Raw genomic sequence first — 25,636 nt, 5'->3', positions numbered from 1 at the left:
ATGCGGCGTGGCATGGAGGTGATCAGCCTGTGGCACTGCTGAGGTGTTATCAATGCGGCGTGGCATGGAGGTGATCTGCCTGTGGCACTGCTGAGGTGTTATGGAAGCCCAGGTTGCTTTGATAGCGTCCTTCAGCTCATCTGCATTGTTGGGTCTGGGGTCTCATCTTCTTCTTGACAATACCCGGTAGATCCTCTATGGGGTTTAGGTCAGGCGAGTTTCCTGGCCAATCAAGCCCAGTGTTACTGTGGTTATTACACCAGGTATTGGTACTTTTGGCAGTGTGGGCAGGTGCCAAGTCCTACTGGAAAATGAAATCAGCCTCTCCATAAAGCTTGTCAGCAGAGGGAAGCATGAAGTGCTCGAAAATTTCCTGGTAGACGACTGCGTTCACTCTGGACTTGATATGGCGTAGGGTACAGAAAAGTGAGTTGCGCCACGCTGATAAATTTGGTTTCAACCTGCCTGGTCTAGTTTTATCCTGTCTCTTCATGACACTAGTATTACAACCATTATGTTACTGTGTATCCACTGACACCACTTGACCTCTGTAGATCGGTAAATAATTCCTTATTGCATATAAAACCCTATGATATTCAATAAATGGAAAAGAAAACATATTTACCTGGATGTAGAATGTTCTCGGGGCGGTAATAACTTCAAACAAATTGTCCCTCATCAGCAAATCCCTGCAATAATACCAGTGTAAGTGATATTAATAAAACAATACCTGAAGGTGCACATGTGATTTATAATCTTTTTTGTTCCTGTTCCTGCACCTTTACCCAGAGCAACATTCTTGGCAGTACAGGTGGAATTGGGAACCAAATAATGGGCCTTATGAGTTGCCTACCACCATATATTTAAATAATGATATTCCTGCTGCCAACAGCCACCACTAGGGGGAGCGTAGGAGCTTATTGAAGACATTTTTTTAGTTCAATTTAAACTATATACATTTGTATGCAGTGAGCTCCCTCTACTTATGGCTACAGACAGACAGAATTTGTTGGAAATGTATCTTTTCGGCTGTGTGAAGGGAAGCTGGGGTTTATAGCTGTTGACCAGCAGAGAATTTGGGATGATATTTGATTAAATAAAATGATAGGTATAATTTTACCCCTCTTCCAGTGAAGATCAGAATATAATTTCCGAGTTACATTCTAAAGCCAATTACTTAGAAAACTGCGAGATATGTGACTGTTTTACAGTGGGATCAGGGCAAGAAATTTCCAATAGCTCCACTGCCTTTATCCTTTCTTGTGATGTCCTCTGTACCATCCTAGTTATTTTAAATAAGCCTGTGTAGTGTGGAGAGACAGTCTTCTGTATAGCAGACACAACTCTCTGACTCACTTCTGTACACATAGTTGCATTTACTTAAATCGTGGTCATCCAGAAATAAGATGGTCACAAAGGAAGGGGTGGTTTAGAGTCAAAACCCCTTCCACTTTGCATATCAATCATTGCAGATCTCTGATACAGCCTGTGTGATGGTAGCAGCCACTAGGGGGATCTTAACGCATATGTATTTATACAGCTCCCATTGAACTCCATGCTAGCTGTATTAATCTTTATGCAGTGAGCTCCCCCTAGTGGATGCTGTAGGCATCCAGAATTTTATGCTGTAACTCTATGCCTGTGTAAAGCCTCTATAAAGACATATGAAGATATTAATCTGGACAAAATTTTGGACCTATGTAAATAAATAAAACAAAATGATAGTGACACTTTAACCATTTTACTTCCCTAGATAACCAGAAATGCATCCCCTTACTGTCATAAACCACTACCTGTAATACCCCTAGACTATGCTGGCACAGTTATTTATGTGGGTACTCTGCTGGTTATCATGGAGGGGCACTGTTAATGGGAGCTGTCATTATATGGACATATATATATGGGCATATGCGTACTATATAGTGGCGTTATTTATATGCACTGTATGGCAGCATTATTTATCTATATTCTATGGCGGCATCGTGCACAATATGGCAGCATGATCACCATACACTGTATAGTGTGATAGAGATATATATATAAAACTCATGACTATACCAGGGAAACCCCCTCCCCTTTTTGACAAAATTGTGCGCAGTTTGTAATACGGATTACATTTTGTATATGCAGTGTCTATAGATACAATACATAACTATACAGTACAACGGGTTTATTATCTGTATACATAAACACATGAATAATCTGCCCCGGTCTTCATCCATGCGCTTCGCTAGACGTGACCTCATTAAGATGGGAAGTAATTATGATGTTCCAGTAATTCTGTTTACCAGCTGATACATGATGGCTGTCCAGATGTTGGGCTGAGTTGAATAAGTCAGCATGGCGGGGGAGGAGGGGGTTAGTGACAAGACAGTGTCCGGTTCTGTATGTGCCATGCACACATTTCCACCACCCACATGTCAGACTGGTAGTGACAGGGCAGCTCTACACAGACACAGCCTTGCTGTCTCCTAGCCGAAATGAATATCTATGCATCAGAATTTTCAGCATTACTTTGTATAGCTCTTAAAGGGGGTTGTCCAAGATTACAAAAACATGGCTGTTTTCTTCCAAGAACAGCACCACACCTGTCCACAGGTGGTGTGTGATTTAGCAGCTCAGTTCCCTTACAGTGCTTGGGGCTGGGCTGCACTACTACAAAACAACCTGGCGCCATTTTTTAGAAGAAAGCCGTCTTGTTTTTCTAATCTTGGACAACCCCTTTAAGAAAGTCATGTACAAAGTGCTCATCAATCATTTTGCATACTTTTTTCCAGCGAGCCCTGCCATAAAGACTCCCTACTAGTTGGATTTCCATCAGATCTTTTCATAGGAAAAATTAAAATGAGGCTTCCTTCCTGATGCTTGCTGGCTCATACCACCGCACCCTGCCAACCTGTGACAGAGACGCTACAGGAACATTCTGGGAAAGACTTCAGTTTTATGTAATCGTTGTATAATGAGAAGACCTGCAACATCCTAATATTCCGTGTGTTCAAATTCCTCACATTTTTAAGATCTCTGCTTGCAGTCAGTGAATGGGAACATTCTTGTTTGCATCTATTTGCCCAAATAACTGTATAGCCTTCATTTATGGTAGACAATGGCGATCACGAATAAAAAGTCTATTTTAGGGTATCTATATTACCAGAAAACGACCCTAAAAGTAAAAAACAATATTTTCTGTACTTATGTTTTAAAAAACGATTAGCCTAAAAATAAAAAAAATAAAAAAAAAAAAGAAGCAAAAATTGAAGGTATAAAAATATGAGAAAAAGATCGCATTGTTCGGAAGAAAAAAAAAAAGATCGCAAAAATCACGTATCTAGTTCAACAAATAAAGAAGTTATAGCCGTTTAACGAATGCGTGCTAAAAATGACTAAATGGCGCCTGGTCCTGAGCCGGCTAGCTGTACTGTACAGTCCTGGCCAAAAGTTGAGACGGACACAAATTTTGGTTTTCACAAAGTTTGCTGCTGCAGTGTTTTTAGATCTTTTAATCAGATGTTTCCATTGTATAGTGAACAGGGGCATAACTAGGAAAGATTGGGCCCCATAGCAAACTTTTGACTGGGTCCCCACCTCCCCCGGGTGCCACACACAGTCCCACTTGTAGATAGTGCCCCCCCTGTAGATTCTGCCATACAGCCCCCCAGTAGACAGTGCTATACAGCCCCCCCCACCTCCCCTGTACATTGTGCCATACAGCCCCCCTGTAGATTGTGCCAACCCCCCTGTAGATAGTGCCATACAGCCCCCTGTAGATTGTGCCATGCAGCCCTCCCTGTAGATTGTGCCGTACGGCCCCCCTGTAGATAGCACCCCTCACTCCCCCTATAGATACTGCCACACAGCCCCCCCTGTAGATAGCGTCCTCACCTCCCCCTCGTAGATAGTGCCATACAGCCCCCTTGTAGAAAGCAACCCCCACCTCCCCCTTGTAGATCGAGCCATACAGCCCCCTGTAGATAGCGCCATACACCCCCTTCTGTAGATAGTGCCATCCACCTCCCCCTTGTAGATAGCACCATACAGGCCCCCTGTAGATAATGCCATGCAGCCCCCTGTAGACAGCACCCCCCAAACAAATAAACCAGAAAAACGTTATATTCAACTAGGCCCCGTTCCGGACGGAGCTTCTACACAGCCTCAATGCCGACTGGACCCTTGCGTAGGTCGACGTGATCGAGTGACGTCATCACGCCGGCCTGCACAGGGATCCCGTCCCTATGCCTGATAGGCTGCAGGCCGAACAGCCTGTATCCAACGGCAGAGCAGGGAGATACCTCCCTGCTCAGCCGTAGTGTTCAGTAGTATCTGTGTCCTTAGGATGCAGATACTATTGAATGTGGGTCGCTACCGCTGTAGTCTGCTAGCGGCACCATCGGGCATGAGGGGGCCCGAGCCGGCGGGCGGCACCGATCCCGTAGCTACAGCGGTAGTTACGCCACTAATACTGTAGTACAATTATAACCATTTCAAAAGTTTTTAAACTTCTATTGACAAATACGTCATTTATGCAAAGACTCAATATTTACACAATTGACCCTTCTTTTTGAAGACTTTTGCAATTCGCCCTGGAATGCTGGGTATCAGCTTCTGGCCAAATCCTGACTGATGGCAACCCATTCTTGCCTATTCAGTGCTTGGAGTTTATCCCAATTTCTCATGTTTTTGTCCGTCCACCCGCTTTTTTGAGGATTGACCACAGGTTCTCAATGGGATTGAGATCTGGGGAGTTTCCTAGCCATGGACCTAAAATGACAATGTTTTGTTCACCGAGCCACTTAGTTATCACTTTTACCTTGTGACATGGTGCTCCTCCATCATGCTGGAAAAAAGCATTGATCACCAAATTGCTTCTGGATCGTTGAGAGAAGCGGAGCTGCTCTTGGAGGATGTTTAGATACCATTCTTTATTCATGGAAGTGTTCTTAGGCAAAGTTGTGGATGAAAAGCAACCCCACACATGAATGGTCTCAGGATGCTTTACTATTGGCATGACACAGGACAATCATTCTTCCGGATGTCCCAAACAGTCTGATGGGGGCATCATCAGAGAAAATACCTTCACCCCAGTCCTCTGTAGTCCAATCCCTGTACTTCCTGCAGAATGTCAGTCTGTCCTTGATGCTTTTCATGGAGAGAAATGGCTTCTTTGCTGCCCTTCTCGACACCAGGCCAGCCTCCAAAAGCCTTTGTCTCACTGTGCGTAGAGACACTGACACCTTCCTGCTTCCATTCCTGAGCAAGCACTGCACTGGTGTTGAACCGATCCTGTAGCTGAATCCTCTTTAGAAGATGGTCCTGGCACTTGCTGGACTTTCTTGGGCGCCCTGAAGCCTTCTTCACAGCAATTGAACCTCTCTCCTTGAAGTTCTTTATGATCCGATAAATGGTTGATTTAGGGGAAATCTTACAAGCAGCAATGTCCTTGCCTGTAAAGCCCTTTTGATGCAAAGCAATGATGACTGCACGTATTTCCATGGAGGTAACCATGGTTAACAGAAGAAGACAATGATTTCAAGCACCATCCCTCTTTTAAAGCAACCAGTCTGCTATCATAATTCAATCAGCACGACAGAACGATATCAGTTGCCTTGTCCTCATTAACCCTTTCTCCTGAGCTGACGGGAAGATCACTGAAATGACCTGAGGAGGTCATTTTGTGATAGGGCTGAAATGGGGTTTTTGTGAATAAGTTAATTTTCATGGCAAGGAATGACTTTGCAATTAATCTGATCATTCTTCATAACAATCTAGAGTTAATGCAAATTGCCACTATAAAAACTGAAGCAGCAAAGCTTGTGAAAACTGAAATTTGTGTCAGTCTCAAAACTTTTGGCCAGGACTGTATGTTCTGACTGTAAAGCTTCACTCGAATCTAACATATTAAAAGATAACTTTGCACATTTAGTCAATGATAAAAAAAATTAAGACATTTTCTTGCAAACAAAACAAATCAAGAAAACCTCCTGTTCCCTGGAGATTAAAAAATAAATAAATCAGTGACTGAAAACATCGAACTGTTGCGAATGAAAAAGATTAGTGATCCCCACATGTAATTTGAAAAATTTACCACCAGGGGGAGCTGTTAAGTAACATACATATCCCACAGCAGCTCCCGTGGCATTGCTTTCGGAGGTTGTTGCATAAGGCTATCAAGGCAATAAGATATATATATATATATATATATATATATATATATATATATATATATATATATATATATAGTGTGTCAGAAGAAGTTGGGGGCTGAGAGCAGTTACCCCTACTGTTGCCCCAAAATGTTATTCCCCAACACTCTTGTTTCTACAAATGTAAAGGCTGATCACCAGGGTGGCGATCTTTAGAGATTAGACAACACATTTGAATTGCGCACTCCCCCCACCTACAATGTTGCCAAAAATCCGGCCTTTAAAGGGAAGGTAATAATACACCCTTTATTGAGTTGCAAGAATTTATCAGTTTTCTAGCTTGTTCTTGCAACACATATTTTTAGCATATTTACAGTTTGGAAAAAAAAATTAAAATAGAAAATGTATAATGTAAAAAAAAAAGAATAAAATAAACTACTTGGTCAGGTCATATTCACATTTCATAATTTAGGTTTATCTTAATCTTAAAGTGACACTCCACCTTTAAAATCGATACAATTGTTGTAATCTATCATTACATGTTTTGCTATTTCTACATATTTTTCCATTCATTTCTACTTAGTGTATAAAATAAAAATCCTTGCTACCTGAAAACCACCAGCTAACTGTTGTTGACGGATCTTTTATTATATTTATTCTTATTATTAGTTGTCCCTAGTACTTTGAGAGCACAAGGTTGTAAGGTTGTGAATGGGCGGTGGGTATGATTGGATCATTAACAGGGGTTGTCTCATGATGACTACCCCTTCCAACATGTCCAATTAGGGCATATAGACATCATAGAGGGGACCTACCTCTAGGGAGTCCATATGTCCTATAACTTCATCTAAAAGGCTGCTGTGTATTACTACATTTTCCTTGCAGTGACCGCAGACGAGACATATATACGGGGAGACCTGACTTACCCTGGAGATAACACAGCAATGGGGTCGGGCCAGCTTCTGCTTAAAAAGCATTTGTAATCATGAGACAACCTGTTTAACACCAAAATGCCCCCTGCAGCCGATCTTATTAATTTGTGAATACAAGATGCAGGTATTAACTGTTCAAGCTTAGTAAAAATGCCAAATTTACTATCAAAATAAAGCCATAATAAGATCCATCAACATGAGTTAGCCTGCTTGTTGATGGTTTCCTCATAGCAACAGATTTTCTGCAAAAATTGACTGAAAAAAAACGATTGCTAGGAGCTGCAAGTAAACTAAAAAGCTATAGAATATATTAAAATACATAGACTTCTGCCTAGTATATAGAAATATCATGCTGTGATAAATACTCGATGACATGGTATAATAAGACTGATAACGGGGTCACAGTTTGGACGCTAGGTGTGGCCAGGCGGTCTAGCACGTTGCCGGTGGTTTGGAGTGTGAGTGGTACAGAAAGGTGAGGAAGCTCAGATAGAGACATCCTGTGAGTTGTGGTTTCCTCTGGCGTCACAGATGTGCACAGCTCTCTGCAGGCGACCATTACACTGTAATCTCAATAAATCTGTCAACAAGTTCATTTCTACAATGTAAGACTAGAGATAAGCAAGCAAAGTGCACACGGAGGGAGGCAGAGGCGTAACTTGAAGCTCCTGGGCCCCAATGCAAAATCTGTAACAAAGCCCGCCCCTGCCATATGCCAATGGGGGCATCATGTCCGGCTACTTCTCTGCACCCCCTATAGCTACACGTCCCTAGAAGTGGCATTCGTAAGGATCAGCTTATGAACCAGGTTAACAATGTTGCACTATGTACAGACTATGGTTGCTCTGGGTATCTGCTCCACTGCTCCCTATCCAATCAGCTTGCAGATTTCATTAAAAAAAGGGCTTCTAAAAAATAAGAGCTGGAAGCGGATTGGTTGTTTGGAAACTCCCGCACTTTTCCTTTGCACCAGTTTTGATAAATTTCCGTCATTATTGCACACTTTGATCTCATCATACCATGAAAGAATTTCCTGTGCCTTCCATATGTATGGAGTATTCTCCCATTGCAGGGTAAGCACAGTCTGGCGGAGGATGTATTAGTAAAATCGGGAACATTTGATTATCTCAGTTCTTCTACCCTTAACCCCTTGAAGGCCAGACCATTTGGGTGTATTTGCCTCTTGGTATTCTGGAAGTCATGACTTTTCTATTTTTAGGTCGACGTAGTTGTATTAGGCTTGTTTTTTTGTGGGATTGGCTGTACTTTCTTTTGGTGCATTTTTAGGGTACATATATGATATAAATTATATTAATTTATATTTTGAGGGAAATACATAAAAATTTTGATTTTTGCCTAAAATAATGTTATACATTTATAGAACAGGCTTATTCTGTGATAGTGATACCAAATATGTGTATATTATTTGGTGTTTATTAACCACTATGTAATAACATTTATTATACAGTAACAATTTTGTGTTAGCATGGTTTTTTTTAATTATTTTTTATCACTGTTATTTTTAATTCGTTTTTATTAGCATTTTTTAAAATCCTATATAAAAATATAAATTTTAATCCCAATATAACATTTTTATATATACATATATGATGTATACAGCTAGTTGTTAGGGTATACCTAAGTACCTAACAGGCATAACAAACAGACAGCCCTAGGGTCCTTCAATGGACCCTGGGCGGTCCACCCATATAAGCTATGGGTATAGATTGCATCACAGGATATCCCTGTGACCTACAGAGGGATCACTTCCTATACTTTCCACCTTGTATGACCAGAGATCTCCGTCGTAGATCATCAGGAGTCCTTAAAGGCTGTGTAAACCTTTGCAGGGCGTTTTTTAATAAACAGGTCAGTCCGTGTGTTCGCTATGACCTGAATCTGTCAATCCCGCAGACCTGACGGGTTCAGTGTCAGCGGGTCCTGCGTGTCTCGGACACGCAGGATCCACCTGTAATCGATCACATCCAAGTTCATAATCCTGACGGGAACAGGATTTAGCGCTAGATACAGCTGCTATTTATAGAGACTACAGAGCAGCTGTATCTAAAAAAGTAAAACAAATTTATAATAAAAATTATTTATAAAGTTACACCAATCACACTGACTGACCTTTTTATTTAAAAAAAAAAATGAATAAAAATGCCTCGCAAAGGTTTACATAGCCTTTATGGGGATAAATGAACTTAAATGGGGGAAAAAATGAAATAACTGCACCACCTACTATGATATCCATCTTTTTCTTGATCCTGCCCTATGTCATACAGTAATAATAGAACCGGTCTATATGTGCCGCAGGAGGAATCTGATTTGACTTCTTCTTCCCCACTCCGGTGCTAGTGCTTTGAGAAAGGGGATGGAGCTCCGCCTGTAGAAAAGACTGGCAAAACTAAACCTGTTCTTTTAGCCAAGCCCTACCTCTCAGGACCTGTTCACATTAGTGTCAGGTTCCGTTTGGTGCTTCCGTTCATCCATTCCGTCAGAGGAACGGATGAACGGAAGCCCCAAATGGAACCCGACGCTGATGTGAACAGGCCCTCAAGCAGAAGTCTGTTGATAATTTGATAATCAGATATTCCTTACTTACCCAGATTTAACAAGACATTCATGCGTCTTCAAAATATCCCTAAGATGTATACAGCGTAGAGGTTCCCGATCCTAATGAGAACAAAGAGCATATATTCAGAAATGGGAGTTGGTATTTTGGTATCTATAAAACCCAGACAGCTAACGCCACACTTCTCTCACGATAGAATTAGAATATTCTAATAGTATTCCAATGTCCACTCTTTCATTTTTTTTTTATCTTAACGGGTCCAAAATTTTGTGCTGATTAACTTCATAATAATATATCTATATAGTGATTGGAGCTATAAATCTCCTGTATAAGCACTGAGTTGAACAATAAAATTCTGCCTGCAGCCACCACTAGGGGGAGCTTTCTGCATACCAACGTGTAGACTGACGTCAGTAATAAACTAGTGAATAGTAATCTTCCAAGCTCCCCCTAGTGGTGGCTTAAGGCAGACAATTTATATATATATATATTTTTTAAACTATGGCTGTGCGAAGGTCAAATTAAACGGTATTAAAAGGTGGACATTTACTTTTCCCACTCCTATTGTCATCTCATACAAAAAGTTTTACTTAGCTGGGGCAACAATAAGCACAGGAGGAAACTACTCCCAGAATAAATGGAATATTGATTCTGTGGTCTAAATCCGAGTCTATTTCACGGTCTATGAATAGTTACACTCTCCTATTTGTTTCAGGTTAGTGTGAACCCTTAGGCTATGTTCACACAGCGGATTTTTCTTGGCGGGTCCCGCCACAAAATCCGCTGCAGAATTTTATTCCTGCTCCCATTCACTTCAATGGGCACAATCCACCCGAAGAAATCAGCTGGCAGGTAAAAGAAATGAACGGGAGGCATAATTTTGCGGATTCCGCTGCAAAAATTCTGCCGTGTGAACAGGGTCTTAGAGGGGATGGGTGTATGGTTCTGTGAACCAGCACCATTAGGGGGACTATACTGATATTTGCTATGGAGCCCCCCTCTTCGTTCCTTCAAACTAAATGTTTTTTTAAACTGCAAGAAAGGAATTACCGTTTCACATTTGTAGTAACTAATATTAAAAATGTTCAAGACAAAGAATCTTCTTTTCCAGTTTTTCCGCTGTAAAAAAAGAAGAAACAAAACACAAATTAGCTATGAAAACTGTAAAATATTTATCTTCATTCCCAAACTTAAATTTAATTTACACTTCATTTCCCATGTTATATCTACATAAAATGTTAAGTAACTTTACAAACACTTTGTCTTACTTATCTTAAGTGGATTTTGAGTTAGACATTTTTTTTCTTCTCTCTTCACATCCAAAGCTAAATGTAGAATTCTAGTTGTTTCCTGATGCCAGAGAGCAGTGCCTTGTGGGAGCGGATATGTGGCACATGTAACACCACTCCCCTTATACCTTATCAGAGGCGTAACTTAAAGATCTTGGACCCCAATGTAAAATCCATGTCAGTCAGGGGCGTACCTATAAGGGGTGCAGAGGTAGCAGCGACGCATGGGCCTTGCTGTCTGAGGTGGTCCATAGTCCCCTCTGCCATATAAGAAGACAGCACCTAGTTTGCATTAAGGTCCAGGAGATCTGGTAACGATCATCCAACTAAACACTAATATTATTTATTAGTCATGTTACTGTGATATATATATATCTATCTATCTATCTATCTATCTCTATATACAGTATCTATCTATCTATCTATATATACAGTATCTATCTATCTATCTATCTATCTATATATACACTATCTATCTATCTATCTATCTATCTATCTATCTATCTATCTATCTATCTATCTATCTATCTCTATATACAGTATCTATCTATCTATCTATCTATCTCTATATACAGTATCTATCTATCTATTTATCTCTATATACAGTATCTATCTATCTCATATCTATCTAGCAATCTATCTATCTATCTCTATATACAGTATCTATCTATCTATCTATCTATCTATCTATCTCTATATACAGTATCTATCTATCTCATATCTATCTATCTCATATCTATCTAGCAATCTATCTATCTATCTCTATATACAGTATCTATCTATCTATCTCTATATACAGTATCTATCTATCTATCTATTTCTATATACAGTATCTATCTATCTCTATATACAGTATCTATCTATCTATCTCTATATACAGTATCTATCTATCTATCTATCTCTATATACAGTATCTATCTATCATATCTCTCATATCTATCTATCTCTCATATCTATCTATCTCTCATATCTATCATATCTCTCATATCTATCATATCTCTCATATAGCTCTCTATCTATCTCATATCTCTCTCCGATCTCTCTCCTATCTCTCTCATATCTCTCTCATATCTCTCTCATATCTCTCTCATATCTCTCTCATATCTCTCATATCTCTCTCATATCTCTCTCATATCTCTCTCATATCTATCTATCTCTCATATCTATCTATCTCTCATATCTATCTCATATCTCTCTCATATCTCTCTCTCATATCTATCTATCTCTCATATCTATCTCATATAGCTCTATCTCTCTCATATCTCTCTCTCATATCTCTCTCATATCTCTCTCATATCTCTCATATCTCTCTCATATCTCTCTCATATCTCTCTCATATCTATCTATCTCTCATATCTATCTATCTCTCATATCTATCTCATATCTCTCTCATATCTCTCTCTCATATCTATCTATCTCTCATATCTATCTCATATAGCTCTATCTCTCTCATATCTCTCTCTCATATCTCTCTCATATCTCTCTCATATCTCTCATATCTCTCTCATATCTCTCTCATATCTCTCTCATATCTCTCTCATATCTATCTATCTCTCATATCTATCTATCTCTCATATCTATCTCATATCTCTCTCATATCTCTCTCTCATATCTATCTATCTCTCATATCTATCTCATATAGCTCTATCTCTCTCATATCTCTCTCTCATATCTCTCTCATATCTATCTCATATCTCTCTCATATCTCTCTCATATCTCTCTCATATCTCTCTCATATCTATCTATCTCTCATATCTATCTATCTCTCATATCTATCTATCTATCTCTCATATCTATCTATCTCTCATATCTATCATATCTCTCATATAGCTCTATCTCTCTCTCATATCTATCTCTCGATATATACAGATGTATCTATATCTTTATATATAATTTTTTTCTGTCACGGTAACAGTCTTTCTATTTTATTCACGAAAACCATAGACAGGAAGGTTTGACATTAGACGCACCCTTCCATAAGCCACAACTAACCCTTTCCCCTATGATCTCTTACCATGAAACATATACAAGTATAGAATATCTGATGATACAGGCACTGCCTACCTTTACAGTGGGTCTGTCTGTTGCAATATATGATGCTGTAAGTACTATGGCACTCCCTGCCATTGTGTGGCTTCTCCTATCTGGGATGTCATCACAACCTGACTGCAGTATTATTTGGGCACTGATACTTGGGCATTACAAGACGCTGTTACGTGTTCAGTGTATGGCACTATGTAAGCACTCTGCGGCAGTATTATGTATGTGAATAGTATGTACAGTAGTACTGTGATTTTTTTTTATCACTGGTGGGATTATTTAGACCCAGTATTGATGCAGTACCCACATATTTCTGCCAGGGACCTCCACAAACATTGACTTGGTCCTTGCAGTACCCTTTTTCCATTAGAATTTGGCTAAAGACCACCCTCTAAGCAGAGGTGCACCTAGTCTTTTTATTGTCAGAAGCAAAAAGTGAAATGGGCACCCTACCAAAGTTAGAGATGGGAAAGAACAGGGATGGAACAGAGATCAGAGTTCTCTCTTCGCCTCATGGATGGAGCACCCCGGCCAGAACAGAGAACTTTTTCTTTAAGCCTTTATCAGTATGGCTGCTTGTACAGTTCCCACAAATCTCGTAGAACCCTCAGGGGCGTAACTTAAAGTTCCAGGGCCCTAATGCAAAACCATGATAGGTCAGTGACAGCACTGGTGTCCTTTTATAGGGCGGAGAGGCAATTGAGCCCCTAGGGCCGAAGTGTGATCGCACCATCTACGGAGATGCCCCTGAGCATTCTGCTGACATTGCTTTATGTTATCACACTCTTCCATGGCAGCCAATATACACCCAGTATGTTGATCCCTTCTGCACAGGTAATAAACATGCTTCAGAACAAAGACTATCATCTCATGATCCAGTCATATCACTACAACACACTGACTGGCTGCCACCCCGATCTGCAGGTAAGCGGCACCCTTGAGCCATCCCGCCGGTACCACATAGCTCTATTATATCTTATCTCATGACCGCACACTCACCTGAACCGCAGGGCGGTGTCACTGAAAATACCTGGCTGCTCGCCCTCAGCACTAGAACTAATGAATGGAATATTTGAGCAGCTGTAATCACCCACAGGGTGTAATTAACATTCCAATGTAAATAAGACTCTTTATTTTTTAATTATAGTGGTCCTTTAATTAGGTCTTCGATTAAGCAGTATATCATGTAGATTTATGTGTAGTGAACTTGCAAAAATTAAAGCATCAGTGCATTGCGATAATGCGGTGATGAATGGAGGCGAAAATTTGCGCAAAGTTTACAAAATAGTGCAAGATTTTTAAACTTATGCTCCTCCCCCTCCGGTTAATTTTCTATGCCCTGATACGGATTCAGACAGAAGTTTATCAATGTTGTTAGCATGAAACATTATTGATATGGTAATCCCACGATATTACTGTGACTCGCACAGGACCAAGTGTCAGCGTGTAGCTGTTGCTCAAGTGTCCGCTGTAAAATCCTCTGTATTCTCTGCATGTATGTTAGTTTGCATGGTATGGACATTAAATTGTAATCTCTATAAGGGTAAAAGTATACAGCAAAAAATCATATGTAACACAATGTAGTGTATAACAATGATATATGAATAAAAGATAACTATAACGCCTCCAACCTAATAACGCACGTGAACCAGTTGGCAAGGGAATGCGGCATTTTAAACCACAACCACTACTTAACATTCATTAATTTATATTAACAACATGTGCTAAATAAATCAACCAGAATAAGTACAGTGTACATAAAAAAATAAAAATAAATTGTGCCTAACATGCTCACTTTTACCTCATATAATCTTGCACTAGAAGAGAATGATCCGCTAGCTAAGACTTACCTGACCATACGCAGCCTAATGCTGGGTTCACACGAGCATGTTCCATCCGTAATGGACGGAACGTATTTCGGCCGCAAGTACCGGACCGAACACACTGCAGGGAGCCGGGCTCCTAGCATCATAGTTATGTACGACGCTGGGAGTCCCTGCCTCTCCGTGGAACTACTGTCCCGTACTGAAAACATGATTACAGTACGAGACAGTTGTCCTGCAGCGAGTCAGGGACTCCTAGCGTCGTACATAACTATGATGCTAGGAGCCCGGCTCCCTGCAGTGTGTTCGGTCCGGGACTTGCGGCCGAAATCCGTTCCGTCCTTTACTGACGTAACATGCTCGTGTGAACCCAGCTTTACAGTGTCCACGTTATACTGCCATACAGTGCTATAGTGACATCATACTGTAACCACATTATACTGTCATACAGTACCCTCATTATACTGTCATATAGTTAGGGATGCACGATGCATCGAAACTTCGATACCGTGCATCCTCAAACGGTTCGATACCGTTATTTCATGTACCTCGATACGAAGCTGTGCGGCCGCACATCTTCGTATAGTAACACATGAATGTATGAGAGTAGGGCTGCGGCTGCGTGATACAGCCATTGCCCCGCTCCTCAGTCCTGACATGTGCGCGCCATCAGCATGAGGTGATGCTACCAGTGCTGCACTAACGAGCAGCGGCACTGAAAGCAGAACATGGCGGCCGCACTGCAAAATACCCCCATGTTCTGTCTTCAGTGCCTGAACTGAATGCGCGCACTTGTTGTCAGGAGCGGGGCAATGGCTGTGTTACACTGTCGCAGCCCCGCTCTGACGGCGGAGATCAGAGAAACCTCTCATTTCCGCCGCTATTCCCATGAACATTGCGATCAAAGTTGACCGCAGCGTTCAAGGGGAAAATGAGAAATGGGGATGCCCCTTGGATCGCGTCACAGGGAATCCCTGTGACGCAATTGAGGGACATACCATATATGGGCAGACAGCCCAGGGTCCACTGAAGGACCCCAGGGCTGTCTTATCATATTTCCTTTTGGGGCATACTTCGATATGTCCTAACAACTGCCTGTGTACCATCTGTACACAGGCTAATGTACTGTCATATAGATATATGCCAGTACATTAAGGTTTAAAAATAAAAAAGTAAAAACAAAGTAATGTTAAATTTAAAAAAATACACATACACCTTTTTTTACAATAAACATTAAAAAAGGTCTCAATACATTTATGATGTGTACACTATAAAAAAAAAAAAAAAAGTTATTTCTTTCACTTATTAATGTAAAGCACGAGATGTGATGAATTTAACCTCCATGTGCCTCACACTAGTAGTAATTAACCCCATTGTGTATCTTACACATTAACCCAATGTTGTCAATTATGGCTGAGAAACATGATGGGGTTAATTACTATTAGTGTGAGACACATTAAAAATTCATCACACCATGTGCCTCACATCAGAAAATGGAAGAACTTATTTATTTTTTAATTACTGTTGGCAAAGTATCGTTTTGGTATTGAAAATTGCAATACTGCACAAAGTATCGGTATCGAAGTCCAAATTCTGGTATTGTGACAACCCTACATATAGTGCCAAAACAATTCCACCATACAGTGCTATAGAGTGACATCATACAGTAACCACATTATACGGTCATATAGTGCTGAAATAATGCTGCCATACAGTGCTATAGAGTGACATCATACAGGAACCACATTACACTGTCATAGTGCTGAAATAATGGTGCCATACAGTGCTATAGAGTGACATCATACAGTAACCACATTATACGGTCATATAGTGCTGAAATAATGCTGCCATACAGTGCTATAGAGTGACATCATACAGGAACCACATTACACTGTCATATAGTGCTGAAATAATGCTGCCATACAGTGCTATAGAGTGACATCATACAGTAACCACATTATACGGTCATATAGTGCTGAAATAATGCTGCCATACAGTGCTATAGAGTGACATCATACAGGAACCACATTACACTGTCATAGTGCTGAAATAATGCTGCCATACAGTGCTATAGAGTGACATCATACAGGAACCACATTACACTGTCATAGTGCTGAAATAATGCTGCCATACAGTGCTATAGAGTGACATCATACAAGAACCACATTACACTGTCATATAGTGCTGAAATAATGGTGCCATACAGTGCTATAGAGTGACATCATACAGTAACCACATTATACTGTCATATAGTGCTGAAATAATGCTGCCATACAGTGCTATAGAGTGACATCATACAGGAACCACATTACACTGTCATAGTGCTGAAATAATGCTGCCATACAGTGCTATAGAGTGACATCATACAGTAACCACATTATACTGTCATATAGTGCTGAAATAATGCTGCCATACAGTGCTATAGAGTGACATCATACAAGAACCACATTACACTGTCATATAGTGCTGAAATAATGCCATACAGTGCTAAATGGCGGTGCCATACAGTGCTTACACAAAGCGGTCATACAGTGGCAACATAATTCCACTGTATAGTGCTAAAAATTGTATTATAAAGTGCCCACATCACTCCACATTAAAGTGTCAAAATAATACCACAATATAGTGGTATACACAGCACCTAAATTATACTACCATACATTACCAATATAATAACACCATAGGAGGTTATAAAACGGTATACACAATATAATACAGCGCACAAGAGATGAACTACTGAAAAATTCTCTATTATATGGCTGTCTTTCCTGCATAAAATGTAATGGAGGCTGAAATGTTGAAATTAGAATCCTTATTATATAGGGGAAATACGGCCCAGATTTCACAGATTCCCCCATCTCTAGTGCCAAAATCATACTGCCCTATGGTGCCTACATAATAGTACTACACAGTGAACACATACCAGTGCCACACAGAAGTCATATAAAGTAATGAAATAACACTGCAAAGAGTACTACAACTGAAGCCATGATCCAAGTGTAAAAACAAGCTGCCACGGAAGTTTAGAGCAGATTACACGTGGTGGTGAAGGGTGGTCAAATGATGTTAAATGGTGGAGAGCGCAGGGAAATCAGCCCTTTTAGGATTCCACAGTGATCGTACGAAGATCACATCTATAAAGGCACTAATGCATTATAGATACGTGAAGTGGCATGAGATTTCATTACCATATTTCCTTGCTTGACACAATATCCACTCTTCAAAACACAAATGGAAGACGAAGGTTTGTGGACAAGTTGGGGCATGAGGCTAAGACTGCGCCGAAGTGTGGTTTGAGAGGCCACTTCATGCTGGACGACCTCTGGGCATTCGCTTCCATTCTGAAAACATAGAATAGAAAAGGGAGTCCATCAGAACAGTGATACTAATAACAGAACAACATGGCATCTCTATCCTGCAATGCCACATTATAAGCAGCCATTGTGAACGGCAAGAGTCATTGAGTTCATTAAGTCTGGACCCCTCTATGAGCAAGAGCGGAGAACTACTGCAAACACCAGTTCCCGCTCTAGTGGATTATAACCATGTATTAGTCGCCTATTCTTTCGAATAGGCGCCACCTTTCCCCTGTAGAGTTTAGTGTAACTCTGGAAAGAATTACCGGGCTAGCATATTCCCAATCAAAGGAATTTTACTGTATGATAAAATCTTATTAATAATAACATTTACCTGGCTCAGCGGAGTCTGTACGACTACTCCACCAATTATCTCTGTCTTGTATGCGGTTTGTGTATTCTTTTCTTGGGATCCAGATCCAGTTGACCCTATTTCAGGAGTTTGAGTTGATCCTGGTCTGGGTACCTGAAGAACAACAGTGTCATAGTTAGATGGGCTGGAGATCACGTGTATGTCAAGATGCCAAAAAGCAACATTTAATAATGTCAATGTCTTATATAAAGGGGAAATAAAGTCAAACGGATCTTCTGATAGATACATGTGAGAAGATCACATTTGTGAAGTCTGATCTCAGTCCACCACTAATTTCCAGAATGAAGGGGTTCCATAACTCAAATCCCTTTGGCACTGCTCAGAGATTGATTGACAAGTGTTTACTTAGAATATAACAAAAACCTCTGAGCAGTGCCGAACAGATTTGATCGCTCTATGGAGCCTTTTCATACTGAACATCAGTGGTGGTCCAAGATCACAGATTTCACCTATGGGATCTTCTCACATGTATCTATGCCAAATCAGAAGATCATTTAGACTAGATGTTACCATTTAAGAGCAATTTCTTGAATATTCTACTGAAACAATTGCGACAACCAAAAATGTTTGAGCCCGATTTTCCTCAGGCCGATTGTCACTACCCTTCAAGACATTTTGGCTTTGGCTACACAAGCATGTTGTAAGAAACATGGATATGATCTGGACATTGGACCCAAGAGACAAGACCACATGGTTTTGTCCAATTTGACCTCATCAAGTTGAGAACCAAGATCGGCTTGTACGTGGAATGTTTTTGCTTTTTCTGATTGACAAGACCACACATACCACAATTCCATCTAGTAGTAGCATTGTATAGAAAACAATAGGTAGACAAAATGCCACTAAACAAAGCAGTGATTGAATTGTTGGAAATTGAGTGAATGATTTTGCCTTGGCACATTTGCATGCTTCTTCATCAAGATGTGTTAATCACGCATGACAGGCCTCCTATTCTAGACAAAAGTTACACAATCCTGGACCGCGGCCCATTTCTCACAGTATAATTAGCTTTATCAAGTGTAGTGTGGAGAGGACTATATGCCCTGCAGCTTGTCTGATTTCAATGTACTCATATTAATTCATCTCTATTTATTTGGATCAAAGCCCCCATTTTATCCCATGACTGTTCTTTTCCCTCACACTTTTTACCAGGTGTATATGATGATAAAAGAAGACTTTATACCGGAGAACACAGTTACTATTGACACTCCTTATAACGCCAAACCAAAGCAAATTTATTTGCTGATTTGCCAAAAACGCTTTTTATTGAAGAGGAAAGTAGACAAATTTGGTTAAATGCCGTCTACTCACTAGATATTGTGCCACAATTCAAAAACATTCTTTCAGTAAGTAAGAAGAGATAAACAGCTAAGCACAAGAGTATAGGTACACATGTCCCTTGACTTGTCGATGGGTGTCAGGGAGTTAAGAGGTGGCAAAGCTGTAACTGAGGCCATCAACCTGGCGTAAAGTAGTGTCTATTTACACTACATAGATTGCTCAATAACTCTAAATTCGGGCAAGTTTATGCCATAACAATACATTATCCCAGTATAGGTGAGCCTGGCACTTATAGCCCACCCTTCTCTCATATATTGTAGAGGTATTGGCAGCTGGACCCTTTGGCCATTTCTCAAATTTCTCAGTAAGGAAGTTAGAACTATACCGAGTTGCCCTCCTACTTATGGGTCCATAGCAGCTATATGGTCTGCCTCTAATGGTATGTATACACTTGGTTCCATCCAGCATGATAATATTACATTAAGCAAGGAGCATGATACATCATCGATGCTCCGCTCCTGCTTTGATGCTCCTGACACTAAGTACAAATGCTATAACTAAGCACTTCCCTTTACCACTATAACGACTTCACATTGTTTGCCCATACAGACTACCTAAAGGGAGCTCCATCCATCAACATTACATGACTTAATAAGCATGGCGTATCACCAGTCCTCAGCAGCTATGCTCTCTTATGCAGAAGGAGTTCCAGTATGACCAGAATCTTCCACACATCCACTTTTTCAGATAATAGAAGGTCCCACGGGACCAGAGATGAAGCTTAAAACTCTATGTCCAGCTACAAAAGCTATAACTGAGCCCACCACCTCATCATTATATTCCGTTTACATGGCATATGATATTATGTTGTATACATGCAACATAATATAATATCAGCATTGTGAGAAAATAGACATGGACCGCACAATCCACAATATGTACGTTGAGCTGAGCCGCTAGGAATAATATATAAACATGAACATGAGGTTCTTTGTTAACATTTTGATCAAACTGTACAAGCCCACTTGCTACTTCACGGCGACCTCTTTAAAGTGAGTCCCTACTCTATCGGCTGCAGCACCGCATGGCGGCCCCCGCCACCGCAGCACCTCTCCTGCAGAGGGAGCAACCCAGGGGTCCAAAAGCACCCATGCCATCAGACTGTGCCAAGCCTCCTTGGCTCTGGGCCACATCCCCCCACAGGTGCAGCACTACAGCAACAGACGCCAGCCCACAGCACCACAACATGTGAACAGATGGAATGAGCTTCACCTTACCATGCGCCCCCAGTGGCCAACTGAGAGCACAAGCAAGAGCTGAAACACTTATGAGGTCATTCCTGAATGTGGCAAATGGGCTTATACAGTTTGATTAAAATGTTAACAAAGAACCTCATGTTCATGTATATAAATTATGCCTAGCGGCTCAGATCAACGTATATATTGTGGATTGTGCGGTCCATGTCTAGTTTCTCCCAATGCAGATAACATTTTCCTTTGAATGTTAGCTCTGCCCAATGTGATAACATCTTGTCACAGGCATGAAATATTGATTCAGGAACTTATATTTACTGATTATTTTTTTTAGGTGAAAAATTTCTTATTGGTTATCCAATGCTAATATATTCCCATCCTACAAAGATATAATAATTCTAAAAATTAAAAGGAGCTCAGGGGGTAGTAAAAAAAACAAACATCTAGTTCCAAGTGTATTTCACCATTTATTTTTGTCATTCATTGAAGCAGAGCGTTAACATGATGAAAACAGCAGCTGGTGTGGGTAAAGAAGACACGATAGTACATTTATGGGTGTTGCTAGAGGAAATGGTGCTCAATGGAGCATTATAATCTCCGTCTTCATCTTCAAAACTGTTATCCTTGTAAAGCCAGGTGGCTGAAATCAGTCAAAATTTGCTGGATCAAAAGGAAATCAAAATGTTACATTTTTTTTTTTTTTATAGTCCTAATTTGGTCATTGTGATTGAATTAGGGCATATAAATTATTTCCTGTAATGATTAATTTATGACTATTATAGCAATTTAAATAGTTGTTTCAAATAATGGATAGATATTTGAAATTGTGCATAGCTCTAGAACTTTGGCCAACTTTAAGCATGGGCGTAACTACCAGGGTGGCAGGCGACCTAGCAGCTGAACTTTCATACAGCTTTGTTGAGGGGCAAAACAAAAAAAATAAAAAATTACAGCTCTTGGAATGCATTAATGAAAACGTGAAAGAAAAAAAATCGCTAGGTCTTGAAAGTCCAAAATATGCCGGTCCTTAAGGGATTAAAGAAGCCCAAGATGTGAGGGATCATTTGTGATACTGTAGATGTAGAGGATGGAGACAGAGACACATTTGAGCGCGTAGGAGAATGTGGTTAAAGTCAGCCATACTCATAAGACGAAAGTGGGCCGAAATGGACAATTTTGACCATTTCGGCCGACTATTGATTTTATTATTATACCAAAAGGTTAGTGATGACCGACACCAGACTACTGTCTGCCAAAAAAGTGATCTGTGATATAGGCCGTTATTGGCTCAAACTAGGCATATATGGGATTATCTGACAGTTTCTGTCTAACGTATGATATTAAATGCATGGTCAACTTAAGCACTGAGAGACCAAGGAATGGGACATTGGGGACCATAGCCAGTTTCCTAAAGTAATTTGTTACTGACGATCTCTTTGGCTAAGTTTTGTTACAGGGCCCTTTGTTAAAGGGGTTGTCTAATTTAGAGAACCTATTTCCATATACCCTATTAGGGAATTCTGAGTTAAAGGGAACGTGTACACAATTTTGAGGTATCAAAGCTACTAACAGAGTGATATAGGGGAGGGGGGAGATTTTAACTTGACTTTTTTTCGTGGTCATGGCCATTTGTTTCACGGCAGCGGTCATAAGTGCCCCCCTCTGCTCTAAGAGACAGTTCTAATGGCCAATCAGGAGAGCCATCACTTAGAGCGGAGGGGCGGGGCTTGTAGCATGCAGTGCTGGAGCACTTGCACATCAAGTCCAGCCCAGTGGCACTTACAATCGGCGGGGCAAGGGGAATCAAAATAAATTTTCTTATTAAAAAAAACGTATGTTTATAAAGCCCTCCCCTATATCCCCTTGTCAGCAGTTTTGAGATCTGAAAACTGATGTCAGGTTCCCTTTAACCCCTTCCCTCCGCAGCCATTTTTCGAATTTTCACTTGTTTTTTCCTCCCCACCTTCCAAAAGCCATAACTTTTTTTTAATTTTTCCATCAATATTGCCGTATGAGGGCTTGTTTTTTTGCAGGACGAGTTGTAGATTTTCACAGCACCATTTTTGTACCATATAATGTAGTGGGAAGCGAGAAAAAAAATTATATGTGAGATGGAATAGGAAAACAACAACGATTCCTCAATTTTTGGGTGGTTTTGTTTTTACGGCGTTCACCGTACGGTAAAAACGGCATGTTACGTTTATTCTGCGGGTCAATACGATTACAGCAATACCAAATTTATATAGTTTTCTTTATGTTTTACAAGGAAAAAACGGATTGTTAAAAATAAAATTTTCGTTTTGTCGCCATTTTCTGAGAGCCATAAGTTTTTTACTTTTCTGTCGATTTAGCGGTAGGAGGGCTTATCTTTTGCAGGGCGAGCTGTAGTTTATAATGGTAGAATTTTGGCGTAAGTGAGACTTTTTGATCACTTTTTATTTAATTTTTTGTGGGAGATGAAGGGACCAAAAAACAGCAATTCTAATGGTTTTCATTTTTTACGGTGTTCACCGTGCGGACTAAATGAAATATTGTAATAGTTCAGACTTTTACGGAATGCGTCGATACCAGTTATGTTAGCTTTTTAATTTTTTTACATTGTGCTTGAGGGTAAATGGGAAAAGGGGGGCTTTTTGAACTTTAAATTAAAAAAAAAAAAAATGTATTTGTTAAAAAAACTTTATTTTACAGTTTTTAACTTTTTTCACTTGTCCCCCTAGGGGACTGCTTGCACGATATACTGCAATACTAAATGTATTGCAGTAGATCGTGATTTTGACAGTCTCCTATGAAGCCCTGCTGGAGGTAGGGCTTCATAGGAGTACAAAGATGGCGGACCTGGTGAACTTCATCAGGCCCCCAGGCTGTCGTGCCAACCAACGGCACCGCGGATCTCGCTGAGGGGGGGGGGGGGGAGAGTGGGACATTACAGGGGGTCGCCCCCCTGTTTTTAGTAATTTAAATGCTGAGATTGCTATTGACCGCGGCATTTAGCGGATTAAACAAGCGGGATCGTGCTCGAACAGGATCCCGCTCGTTACCCGGAAGTGTCGGCTGTAACACACAGCCAACCCACTCGCTCTATGGAGCGGGCTCAGCCCATGAGCCCTCTCCATATTCCCCCACCTGGCGTGCACCGTATATATACGGCGGATGTCGGGAAGGGGTTAATAGAAGGAGGTTCTCTGTTTAGGATCCTCATCTCTTGGCCAGAGAGGAGACCGGTTATTAAGAGCGTCTCTCTCCCTGGAGGACCTGTCCTGTATTACCCAGACAACACATTGATATTAATAGGCACTATGTAATGCCTAATTTCCCCTGTGGTGGTGCTGCAGGGAAACTGAATACTTACTCAGAGGTTTCCCCCCCGATTACAGCTGATCACTGAGGGTTCTAGAAGGGGGACACTTTGTGATCAACTTATTGTTAAGGTACCTTTCTACAATTCCTTCTTTGCCACCCCTACACCAGCCACACATAGCCTTCATCCCCTTCCTATGTGCGATCTTGGCCAGTCCCTAAATGTACCTGCCCCCCTGATCGGCAGTTTTAATGAGGCTGCAAGGGTCAGGGGGCCTGTATAGCTATTGGAATAGAGGAAGGTGGGTCCAACAACATCCATCAAACAAGCTTCAATTTCAGCAAATCCGTGCTTGGAGATAGAGGGTTTGACTTGGGCCACCCATATTTCAGAACGCCCTTAGCAGTGGCATGGCCAGGGGCAATTCTAGATTTTATTCAGTTAAAGGTGAAATTGCCTCCTCCTCAAATAGATGGAAAAGAAGAACACGTGGGGAATATCTTGTGCCGTATACTTATGACAATACCTTCAAGGGAACACTAACAATACTCATAATGCTGCCCCTAGTTCCAGCCTCATAGTATTGCCAGTAATTTCACAGTAGTCCCCATAGTGCTAAGCACATAGTAGTCCTCAGTGCCAGACTAATTGTAGCGCCTACCTGTTCCCATCTCCTGTTCCTGTGCCCATCTCTGTCGTGAGAGACGGGCACAGTAGAAAGAGGTCTGGCTGGGACAGTGCAGGATAGAGCAGGAACATATAACATATCTGCCAAAATACCACCCAGGTAATTTACCTGTGGTAAAGCGCTCACCTCTATGGTTGGTACACTAACTAAGCTACCGGTAGCGTCTGTAAATGCCTGCTATATAGCTACAGGTTAAGCTGGGCCCCAGTGCAGAATCTATACCAGGGCCCCTCAACCGTCATATGCCATTTCTAGTACTGCTGTCCTCTAAGGTGAGCCCTCTGTAGCTACATCACTAGGGGTAATAAACTGTAAGCCCCTCTGGGTCAGGGCTTCGTATTGTAAGCCAATATTGCTGTAATATTAGATATTAAGAATAATAATGATTTTTCATCATCTTTATAATGGAATCCATGCCACCACAGATTTCTTAGAAGACAGTCAGTATGATAGTCCTATTTTCTTGCGTTAAGCAGAGTCGTATCTAGGTTTTCCTTCTCCTGGGGCAAATATTCATCCTAGCCCTTTATCTTAACACCTAGGCTAAGGCAGAGTGGCTTGTTAGGCTGCCCTGGCACTCAGCACCCG

General features: G+C 40.8%; 1 protein-coding gene across 3 annotated transcripts in view; it reads right to left on the bottom strand.

Annotated features, from left to right (window-relative positions):
* The window catches only part of PLEKHA2 (pleckstrin homology domain containing A2), a 61,866-nt gene that overhangs the window by 10,087 nt on the left and 26,143 nt on the right, over positions 1–25,636 (bottom strand). For all 3 annotated transcript variants that reach the window (XM_075858818.1, XM_075858816.1, XM_075858819.1), the window contains 5 exons: positions 18,487–18,618; positions 17,985–18,137; positions 10,695–10,763; positions 9,675–9,745; positions 626–689 (listed from right to left, as the gene is read on the bottom strand). In XM_075858818.1, coding sequence (XP_075714933.1) covers positions 626–689; positions 9,675–9,745; positions 10,695–10,763; positions 17,985–18,137; positions 18,487–18,618 — 489 coding nt within the window. The remainder of the gene's footprint in view (positions 1–625; positions 690–9,674; positions 9,746–10,694; positions 10,764–17,984; positions 18,138–18,486; positions 18,619–25,636) is intronic.

Source organism: Rhinoderma darwinii, chromosome 3, assembly GCF_050947455.1.
Source record: "Rhinoderma darwinii isolate aRhiDar2 chromosome 3, aRhiDar2.hap1, whole genome shotgun sequence".
NCBI classification, from domain to species: domain Eukaryota; kingdom Metazoa; phylum Chordata; class Amphibia; order Anura; family Rhinodermatidae; genus Rhinoderma; species Rhinoderma darwinii.
This window is presented reverse-complemented; position numbering and strand designations above follow the sequence as displayed.